The sequence below is a fragment of the Vulpes lagopus genome, chromosome 10 (assembly GCF_018345385.1).
Source record: "Vulpes lagopus strain Blue_001 chromosome 10, ASM1834538v1, whole genome shotgun sequence".
Taxonomy (NCBI): Eukaryota; Metazoa; Chordata; class Mammalia; order Carnivora; family Canidae; genus Vulpes; species Vulpes lagopus.
In genome coordinates, this window is record NC_054833.1 from 36,741,642 (window position 1) to 36,753,479 (window position 11,838).

General features: G+C 40.7%; 1 protein-coding gene and 1 pseudogene across 1 annotated transcript; one reads left to right on the plus strand and one right to left on the minus strand.

The window, feature by feature from the left end:
• Positions 1-561: 561 nt before the first annotated feature.
• Positions 562-1,551, plus strand: LOC121500785 (olfactory receptor 10G6). The gene has a single exon (XM_041772854.1). The coding sequence runs from the start codon at positions 616-618 to the stop codon at positions 1,549-1,551; it is 936 nt and encodes a 311-aa protein (XP_041628788.1). The 5' UTR covers positions 562-615.
• An 8,050-nt stretch (positions 1,552-9,601) lies between these two features.
• LOC121500256 lies at positions 9,602-11,167 on the minus strand (annotated as a pseudogene).
• Positions 11,168-11,838: the final 671 nt, after the last annotated feature.

The window sequence follows — 11,838 nt, forward strand, 5'->3', positions numbered from 1 at the left end:
CATGTGTGATTTTGAGATGCACTTCATGAAAATGGTAATTTCTACTTACAACTTCATTCCATGTGTAGCCCAAATAATGCATGTTTAAAATTTTATGCTGATTTTTATTGGGCACATCTACATTAGGAAATATAATTCCAACTTTCATGTTAAAAAAAATGAATAAGTTGTTACTTATCTTTCTGCTATATAGATTACCAATCAAAGTGAAGGAAAACAATGAAATGGCTATTTTTTCATGGATTGATTTAGGTTTTATATGACTGTGCTTCTTTCTGACGTGAATACCTCTGTATATGGTCTTTCTTTCAGTGCCCTGAATTACATACACATAACCTGTTCCATAGGTTTTAATCTTGGACAAAACAATTTCTTCCTGGAATCAAGCAGAATCCCAAAATCAAGGGTTGGGCAGGTGGGTGGGGATGAGGGGTGGTTGGGTTGTGAGGGTGGCAGAATGATTAAGGACGAGAGCTAGAGCATGATCTCTCTTTCTGAGACTCTTCTGTCCATGTTTGAGAATGACACAGAATATATGTTCTATGCCTAGAGAGTTTAAAGGGCCTTGAGCTTTCCCTTCTGCTACTTCTTCTGGCAGATGTGAAGAGCAAGGAAATGCACAGTGGAAACCAGACTTCTGTGTCCCATTTCATTTTGGTGGGCCTGCACCACCCTCCACAGCTGGGGGTGCCACTCTTCCTGGCGTTCCTTGTCATCTATGCCCTCACTGTCTCTGGCAATGGGCTCATCATCCTCACTGTCTTGGTGGACACCCGGCTCCACCGCCCCATGTACTGGTTCCTGTGTCACCTCTCCTTCTTGGACATGACCATTTCTTCTGCCATTGTCCCCAAGATGCTAGCTGGCTTTCTCCAGGATAGCAGGGTTATCTCCTTCGGAGGCTGTGTAATCCAACTTTTTTCTTTCCATTTCCTGGGCTGTACTGAATGCTTCCTTTACACACTTATGGCTTATGATCGTTTCCTGGCCATTTGTAAGCCTTTACATTATGCGACTATTATGACCCGTAACGTCTGTAACTTCCTGGCTTTGGGTACCTGGCTGGGAGGCACCCTCCACTCACTTTTCCAAACCAGCTTCATATTCCGCCTGCCTTTCTGTGGCCCAAACCGAGTAGACTACTTCTTCTGTGACATTCCTGCCATGCTGCGTCTAGCCTGTGCTGACACCACCATCAATGAGCTGGTCACCTTTGTAGATATTGGGTTTCTGGCCCTCACCTGCTTTATGCTTATCCTTACTTCCTATGGTTATATAGTGGCTGCCATTCTGCGAATCCAGTCAGTTGATGGGCGTCGCAATGCCTTCTCCACCTGTGCTGCCCACCTGACCGTTGTCATTGTTTACTATGTGCCCTGCACCTTCATTTACCTCCGTCCTGGCTCTCAGGAACCTCTGGATGGAGTGGTTGCTGTCTTCTACACTGTCATCACTCCCTTGCTTAACCCCATCATCTACACACTCCGCAACAAAGAGATGAAAGCAGCACTGTGGAGGCTGGGAGGCCGCAAAGATGTGCAGCCTCACTGACTCATGTATTGCAGACATGCAGAAGACACTAAAATTTAGGACACAAAATGGGATACAAATAACTGGGGAGATTTAATACAGTAAGGAAAGAAGGATCCATGGAGACGCTAGAAGACTCCTAGGGGCAGAGATAGATATTCTGGATTATTTCCTGCTTTCAAAACAATTTTTTTCATATTTCTTCCTTCAAATCTAATGAGAATCAAGCAAAGCAACTTAGCAAGGATGGAAGCTTGCAGAAAATATCCAAGATAAGTAAACATACACATAAAAAGTCTGTTTCTCTCTGGCATCAATCTACATGTTATTATTGCTTCTAATCCTTGAGCTGATTGCCATGTTGCTTTTTACATGTTATAAATAACCTTCATGCAAAACATGAAGATTGACATTGACATCAATTATATGAGGTAGGTATTATTATTATTCCCATGTAACTGTGGGAAACTGAAGCCAAGGGATAGAGTGTTTTGTTCATATTTCCTGTTTTCAGCCTTCTACTTTAACAAAAATGGTTGATGAACTTGAACTTGAGGAGGCAATTCGACCACACCGTGAGGGAGCCATTTGTGTGCACTGCATCACTACCTCACCAGTTCTAGACTTCGTGGGTTGTGCACTTTGGTAAAACTGAGGGAAGTATGTCAAGGATAAGCTTATCTCTCTACACACATAGACCAGATCCCCTGGTGTTTCCATGGACAGCAGTGAAACAGATCATATGAGGTGGTGTGAGAATGTATGTGCTTCCACATTCCGGCATTTTCCCACAACTGTTGAGCATGAATGAGGAGCAGGATGGCATGGGGCATAGACCTGGTTGCGAGATGATGATCTGAAGCCAGTCCTGTTGGTTTTCCTTGTGACAATATTGCTAGTATGTAGTGGAAGCCCTTCATTCCTAGGCTATGGGATACAGGCTGCAAGACATGGTTTCATTGTTTCGAATGTATGTGAGAGAGTGCAACCCAGAAAGGATCCCTATAGTCTCTAAAACCAATTCCAATTGTTAAAAAAAAAAAAAACTATGATAATGAATAAGAACTATGGAGCAGAAACTCTCAGAGATGAAATGTATATGGTCAGTGGCTTTTCTTGCTGTCTGCTGTAAGAGCAGGGATGCAAGCTTGCACACCTAACTTTGCGCGAGGAGGCAAGCCAGTTCAACTCAACAGAAATGTATTCAGTGTAACTTACAAAATGTGACATTGTTGTCTGTTTCAAATGAGTTTATAGTCTTATGAGAAGGAAGTGCATTTGTATCTGAGCATAGAAATAAAATTTATGAGAATATAATGAGCAAGAAACAACTGGTACAGTTCAGGAAAAGGGGGCAGAGATGTACAATAAGTACTGTAGTAGTTCAGGAAAAGGGGACAAAGAAAGGGCATTGGGTCTAGATTTTGTAAAGCGGGCATTATGGTTTGAAGGTCTTGAAAAATCTACTCAGAAGAAAAGAATAGATGGAAGTTTTTGTGTGAAGGGAAAAACAAAAATCCCCTAAGGATAATCCTAAGAGAATTGTTCTAGAAAAGTCTAGTTACCTATTTTAGGAGGAGAAGCCCTGGGGCTAGGAAAAAGCAGTTACAAACTCTACTTGGCACACGAACAAACTCGGTGTCATGGGCACCTCAACATCCCACAGCCCAAGAGGAGGCTGAATTGAATAAGCCTCTGGGCCAGAACAGACCACCTAGAAGGTGGATGAAAGCAAACATAAGGACTTCTCTTCCCGTTAAGGCCGATGACACATCATCCACAAAACTGAAGGCTTACATCAAAAATTCCATTTGTTGTTTGACTTTTAACAGAGAAATATATGTTTCTTCAATTTTAAAAAAAGACATCTAAAACCATAACACAACAAATTTTACTGTAGCCTCCAACCAGTTACAGCCACAGCAGAGCTGATGGGTGAACCTAAGTCTGAGTCTAGAGTTTGAACTCTTCACTAGAAGGAACCACGGGGAGTAATGTTTTCTATGGAACTTCACCTCTTAGGAGGGTGTTTTCTTTTCAAGTTTGTTTTGAGGTTATCTAGGCTTGGGAGTGGGAATAACTAAAGTGGAGGGAAAGTACTGGCCTGAATGTTTCTCCAGCGTTAAAAATGGAAACTCAGAACATACCACTGCTTAGAGTTTGAATATTCAGTATGCTTTGGCTTCCTGCTAAATTTGGCTCATATTTTAAAATTCAAGAAACTCTCTGGCTTCATATTTTAAAGTTTAAGTAATTTATCCACGTAGGGTTTTATATTAGAGAAAGATGCAAATTAGAAAATTGTGTTAGCTTTCATTCCCAAATGACTAGCTAATTGTCACATGACACTTATTAAATATTTGTCACACATACACACATCCTTAATATGCTACCTTTTAAATATACTAGATTCTTATAATTATTTGATCTTATTTCACAATATCCTTTATATATATGTATGTGTTTTATATATATATATACTCATATCTTTTATATGAGTTTATATGAGTTTATATATATATACTCATATCTTTTATGTATATATATGTATGCGTACACACACACAGACAAAATGCAAATTCCATTAATATGTCTCTTAGCACAAACTTTTTGAATACCTGCACTTTAAAAATATTTTGAAATACCCAGTAGGACTACTCTCCCATCTTTTCTATTCATGTTTGGATTATATCCAACTTATAATTATTTAGGTGGACTTATAAATATTTTATAATTTATATTTTCTGTATTATGGTGTAGTATATATTATATTATTTAGAAATGTCTTGATTTATATGTTTTGCTGTAATGATCTAATAGTCACTCTAGGTTGTGTTTGTATATATCTGTTAAAATCACTTATGTAGCAATTTTTTTAATTTAATATTCCACAAGAAATCTGATTGTGCTTACTTTTAAATTCCTAGAGAACATTTCAATTTACTCATTTCACTTAACCTTTCTAGAACTCATTTTCTTCATCATTTAGTTTTAAAATAAAGTTAAGCAACATACAATCTCTAAGCTACCTTCTGTTTTGATATTCAAAAGCTCTGTAATTGTCCCATTACCACTATTACCATGAAATATTTTTAAGTATGTAGGAAATGTTCTTGAGAGAGAGATAGGAAAAGAAGAATCATAAAAAAAGTATCAAAGACTGACAGCCACTGGCCTGATTTTTTTCAGTCTTCATTTATATGCCAGAAGTAACAAAATATAGTATGGACAATTTTATCAAAACTTTGTTTCTGTTTCTGCTTACTGCATAATTTGATTATTTCATTGCATTCAAAGGGTCAGGGTAGAGCTAACTGATGGAAGTGAGGTATCTTAATTTAAACTGCATGTAAAGAATATTCTAATATATATGAACTGTCCAACAGTGTAATGGGCTTTTCTGTGAAGTAGTATATTCTCATACGGAAAGGGTCATGGAGAAATTGGTGGGTTGGTCCAGTAAAAGTGAGGATGTTGTGCTATGTCACATGTCCCACAGTTAATGGCTACTGTTAACAGAATACTTGTTATGTATAAGTATTTTAGAGAAGTGGAGTTGACATACTGAACATGAGGTGAGAAACTGAGCCATCTGGCCAGTAAGTGATGATGATAGAATGTAAACTCAAATCCATGTAACTCCAAAGTTCAGGCTCCTTGTGCTATACTCTCTCAAAGATGCTCACAGAAAGCACAGAAATCCATAGCACAGCACTTCTTCCTAGAGGGCTCTGATGCATGTACAGAGAAGGTTGAAGTAGTCCACTAAGCCAGTTTGAGAATAGGATCCCCAACACAATACACTGTCATTGCACCTGGAGTTCACAGAGGAGCCAGGACACTCTTAGACAGAGTAGGAAAACCTTCTGGAGGAGAAAAGCTCGATCTTAAGCTCCAATAGTGGTATAGATTCTTGCTTCTCAAAGTGCAACCAACCCATGGACTAGCCACATGGGCATCACAGGGGAGGAGTCAGAAAGGCAGAGTCCTGGGCCCAACTCTACACCTGCTGAATTAGGTTCTGTATCTGAAGATTCTCAGGGGATTCACATGCACATGTGAAGGTCTAAGGAGCTTTGGAGATATTCTCAGATGAAAACGAGAGTCGATTTCTTCAAGGCGGACTAGAGCAGAGTGAGGAGAACAGGAGGAAATTGTGATTAGGAAACGTGAGGAAATCTACCTGAATAGAGAAGTCTACTGAATAGAGGAAGGGTGGAGGAAAAAAGAATAAAGAAACAATAGTCAGATTTTAGATAGTCTTGAATTGTGAAGCGAAAACATTATGGAGCACAGCAAGGAAGCATGTGGGGGTGTAGTGGTTCACATTTCAAGGGGGAGCAGTGAGATACCCCTGGCTGGGATATGATCTGACAGTGACATGCGGGGTGGAGTGACTCATTCAAGAGGAGAGGTGGCGATTGAGGAAACCTTGTAGGCGACTATTCCCATCATCCAGTGAGGATGAAATAAAAGAATAACGGTAAATGTTGTAAAAATTAAGATTCAGATATAGATGGAGAGACATTAGGCTAGTTAGACTGAAATGAAAATAAAAATTCAAAGAGAACTTTGTATTGGGCTTGATCATTGAAGAGACTGGCAAGGGGTGTGCAGAAAGACAATTTCTGAAAACCTGAAGAGACAAAATCCATAGAAGAGCATACCATGAACCACGGGAATTGACTCTCTGATCATCCAGTGAACACACAATCCCAAGCTTTGGGAGAGTCTGTACAGCTCGGGCTACAAAGAGCTCATTCTGATTGTATACAAATTGGGATCATTATGTTTCTCCCAATGTAATAAAATGCAGACTCCAAGCAATAGTTTATACAAGTTTAATAAACCTTTCCATGCCTCTGAGAAATAAGGCCTTAGCCCATCACATCTGCAGTCTAAAAACCTTTTAAAAAGCAAGAGAGGGGTGCCTAGGTGGCTCAGTTGGTTAAGCTTCGAACTCCTGGATTTCAGCTCAGGTCATTATCTCGGGGTCAAACTCTGCCCTGGGCTTGGAGCCTGCTTGAGATTCTTTTTCTCCCTCTGCCCCTTCATGCCCACTACGCTCTCTCTCACATGGACACATACACTCTCTCTAACAATAACAATAAAAAGGCAGGATAGTAAAAGTCTGGAAGAAATCAAGTTTTGCCCCACCTTCAGTAGAAGTTGGATTTTCCAGGCTCTCTTGGAGATAATGCATTTACTCAGATAGGACGTTAGTCCTTTCTCCACCTGGCTATACTCTGTGTGTGGAATGCAATGAGCAATTTCTCTACTGAGGGATTCATACAGACAGGAAGCAGCCAATAATAAAGTTCTCTGACTTTTAAGGACCTGCAGAGTTATATGTTTTTACATGTCCCATGAAGGAAATGGCACTTGGAGGTGACCTCTTTAAAAAAACAAATGTTAAAATGCAAAATTTGGACACAGGTAGGTAAAAAGAGGAGCAAGTAACCAGCTACTCCAAGTGAAAAGATGGTCATGGGGATGAATGGTACAACTACAAGCAGGTGAATCCTTCCTCTTGAGCAGCACATCCAGTGTCACTGTGATTGAGAAGCTCTCATGCTAATGACTGTGGGCTCATTATAAAGCTCACCTTTTCCCCTGAATCTCTTCTTGTATCACTGCTGTAAGCATAGCATCTGTTAGGCGTTGCTAAACTATCTTTATCAAGTATCTAAAATATAAAAGACATATATTGCTAGGCCCCTCAGGAGATACACATAGATCCAGATGCAGTATAAAGCACTAACAAGAGGAATTGGCTATTCACACGGAAGGAAAATGCTAGGTTCAGTTGACAGAGACGGACCTCGGCTGCCTTGAAAAGTGTCGATTGTGCTTCAGATGGTGCAATCTCCACTGTTTAAGTGGAGAATCAAGAACGGTCAGTGCAAAAGCATCATATGGAAATATTGAGAGGAGTGTGAGATACTAAGTGTGACCAATTAGTAGAAATGAAAATATATCAAGTGTGAGTGTTTACATTATTAACCAAAGTGTTTTTAGAGAAAATAGAAAGGTACATAGTAGAGCTAATTCAAAGATGGGCATGAAGTCATAGAATATTAGATGCAGAATTATAAATAGTGACCCATTAGTGAGCAAATTATTCAGCAGTTGCTATAGCACACCTAGAAACCTTGTAAAACCTTACAGCTTAAGTATTTTTTTTTTATCAATTTACATTTGAGGAAACTAAGTTTCAAAAACTTCAAGAGACTTCACAACAAGCTACTCTGCTTGCATGGATTTGAACACAAGTCTATTTCTTTCCAGAACAGATCAATGGAACAGAATAGAGAACCCAGAAGTGGACCCTGAAATGTATGGTCATCTAATATTCGATAAAGGAGGAAAGACTATCCACTGGAAGAAATACAGTCTCTTCAATAAATGGTGTTGGGAAAATTGGACATCCACATGCAGAAGAATGAAACTGGACCACTCTCTTTCACCATACACAAAGGTAAACTCAAAATGGATCAGAGATCTAAATGTGAGACAAGATTCCATCAAAATCCTAGAGGAGAAGACAGGCAACACCCTTTTTGAACTCGGCCACAGTAACTTCTTGCAAGATACATCCACAAAGGCAAAAGAAACAAAAGCAAAAATGAACTATTGGGACTTCATCAAGATAAGAAGCTTTTGCACAGCAAAGGATACAGTCAACAAAACTAAAAGACAACCTACAGAATGGGAGAAGATATTTGCAAATGACCTATCAGATAAAGGGCTAGTTTCCAAAATCTATAAAGAACTTATTAAACCCAAAGCAAAGAAACAAACAATCCAATCATGAAATGGGCAAAAGACATGAAGAGAAATCTCACAGAGGAAGACATAGACATGGCCAACAACCCCCTGAGAAAATGCTCGGCATCACTTGCCATCAGGGAAATACAAATCAAAACCACAATGAGATACCACCTCACACCAGTGAGAATGGGGAAAATTAACAAGGCAGGAAACAACAAATGTTGGAGAGGATGCGGAGAAAAGGGAACCCTCTTACACTGTTGGTGGGAATGTGAACTGGTGCAGCCACTCTGGAAAACTGTGTGCAGGTTCCTCAAAGAGTTAAAAATAGACCTGCCCTACGACCCAGCAATTGCACTGTTGGGGATTTACCCCAAAGATTCAGATGCAATGAGACGTCGGGACACCTGCACCCCGATGTTTCTATCAGCAATGGCCACAATAGCCAAACTGTGGAAGGAGCCTCGGTGTCCATCAAAAGATGAATGGATAAAGAAGATGTGGTTTATGTATACAATGGAATATTACTCAGCAATTAGAAACGACAAATACCCACCATTTGCTTCAACGTGGATGGAACTGGAGGGTATTATGCTGAGTGAAATAAGTCAATCGGAGAAGGACAAGCAGTGTATGTTCTCATTCATTTGGGGAATATAAATAATAGTGAAAGGGAATATAAAGGAAGGGAGAAGAAATGTTGGGAAATATCAGGAAGGGAGACAGAACATAAAGACTCCTAACTCGGGGAAACGAACTAGGGATGGTGGAAGGGGGGAGGAGGGCGGGTGTTGGAGGTGAATGGGTGATGGGCACTGAGGTGGACACTTGACGGGATGAGCACTGGGTGTTTTTCTGTATGTTGGTAAATTGAACACCAATAAAAATTAATTAAAAAAAAAGAAATTTACTCATTTTAGGCATACAATTCAATTTTTTTAAGTCTACACGAGCTGTGCATTCTAATTTTACAGCATTTCTATTACTTTATTCCTATTTGTGACGAGTCCCTGTTCCCACCTGCAGCCTTGAGTTTCCACTAAATCTACTTTCTGCCTTGTTCATTTCACATACATGTCATGATAGAATATGTGATCTTTTGTGTCTGACTTCCTTTTAGTTAACATGCTTTTGAGGTCCATTCACATTCACAGTCAGACTCTTTTTGGGGGCTCATTATTTTAACAATAGTTACTATCCACATATGAAGCATATCAGTACTTCATTCCTTTTTATACTGAATAGTATTACATACTCTACATATTTCATGTTTTGTTTATCCATTTACCAGTCAATGGACTTTTTTTTTTAAGACAGGGAATACTTTATTCAAACCCATCAGAGAAATGGACAGCTTGGGTCTGTAACAAAGCGTTGTGTTTTAAAGCATAGGTCAGTAATTGTATATGAGAGTATACACTGCTACATACAAATTAACTGATCAGAGCACAACTTTTCAATGTTCAAAACAGAATAAGCTTCCCTGTAAAAGCAGCACCTTTGTGACATTTTTGACTTTAGTATTCCTCTTCTTCTTCACCCTCTACTTCAACAGAATCCACACCAACCTCCTCATAATCCTTCTCCAGGGCAGCCATGTCCTCATGGGCCTCAGAAAACTCTCCTTCCTCCATGCTCTCACCCACATACCAGTGAACAAAGGCACGCTTGGCATACATCAGGTCAAACTTGTGGTCCAGGTGAGCCCAGGCCTCAGCAATGGCTGTGGTGTTGCTCAACATGCACACAGCTCGCTGTACTTTGGCCAGGTCTCCATCGGGTACCACAGTGGGAGGCTGGTAATTAATGCCTACTTTGAAGCCAGTGGGGCACCAGTCCACAAACTGGGTGGTACGCTTGGTCTGAATGGTAGCAATGGCAGCATTGACATCTTTGGGAACCACGTCGCCACGGTACAACAGACAGCAAGCCACGTATTTACCATGGCGAGGGTCACATTTCACCATCTGGTTGGCTGGCTCAAAGCATGCATTGATGATCTCTGCTACAGAAAGCTGTTCATGGTAGGCTTTCTCAGCAGAGATGACAGGGGCTTATGTGGCCAGAGGGAAGTGAATGCGGGGATAGGGCACCAGGTTGGTCTGGAACTCCGTCAGATCCACATTCAGGGCTCCATCAAATCTGAGGGAAGCAGTGATGGAGGACACAATTTGACCTATCAACCTGTTTAGATTAGTGTAGGTTGGGGCTCAATATCGAGGTTTCTACGACAGATGTCATAGATTGCCTCGTTGTCTACCCTGAAGGCACAGAGTGCTCCAGGGTTGTGTGGGTGGTGAGGATGGAGTTGTAGGGCTCTACTACAGCTGTGGACACCTGGGGGGGGCAGGGTAGATGGAGAACTCTAGCTTGGACTTTTTGCCATAATCGACAGAGAGACATTCCATCAGCAGAGAGGTGAAACCAGAACCGGTTCCCCCTCCAAAGCTGTGGAAAACCAAGAAGCCCTGAAGACCCATGCACAGATCAGCCAGTTTCCAAATTCGGTCCAAGACAAGGTCAATGATCTCCTTGCCAATGGTGTAGTGCCTTCGGGCATAGTTATTGGCAGCATCTTCCTTGCCTGTGATGAGCTGCTCAGGGTGGAAGCGCTGGCGGTAGGTGCCAGTGCGAACTTCATCAATGACTGTGGGCTTCAGGTCTACAAACACTGCTCTGGGCGTATGCTTGCCAGCGCCGGTCTCACTGAAGAAGGTGTTGAAGGAGTCATCTCCTCCCCCAGCGGTCTTGTCACTTGGTATCTGGCCATCGGGCTGAATGCCGTGTTCCAGGCAATAGAACTCCAGCTGGCATTGCCAATCCAGACACCTGCCTGGCCAACGTGGATCGAGATACACTCACGCATGGTTGCTGCTTGGCGGCTGCCGGGTGGATGGCGGAGAAGAGGAGGGGTTGTTGCTTCTAACAGTGCGACTCTTAGGCAGTTGATGTAAGAGAACCTGCCCAGTCAATGGACTTTTGAATTGGGGCTATGTTTCAGCTATTATGAGAAGTGCTGCCAAGAATATTTGTATGTAAGTTTTCATGAGACCATGTTTCAGTTCTCTCGGGCATATAACTAGAAATGGAATCATTGTGTCATATGGTAACTCTCTATATTTTTTTCTCTATATGTTTTCCTCTCAATTTTGAGGAAATTGCAAACTATTTTCCATAGTAGCTGCATCAATTTACATTCCCACCAACAATGCATGAGGATTCCAATTTTTCTACCATTCTTGCCAATGTTTGTGCTTTCTTTTTTCTTTTTCTTTTTCTTTCTTTCTTCTCTCTCTCTCTTTCTTTTTGTGCAAAAGGATCCTGAAACATCTGTTGTGCCAGAAAATAAGGAAGTATATGAAAAAGATGGAGCATGTCAAGAAGACACAGGCGGCAAAGTAAAGAATCTCCAAATAACCAAAGCAACTACAATTTGAATAACAAAATAAGTAATTACTGTATTGGGTTATAGTTAATCTCATAACCAAATATATATCCATGAGTCCCTACCAATATAAATAATTAAATAAATAAATA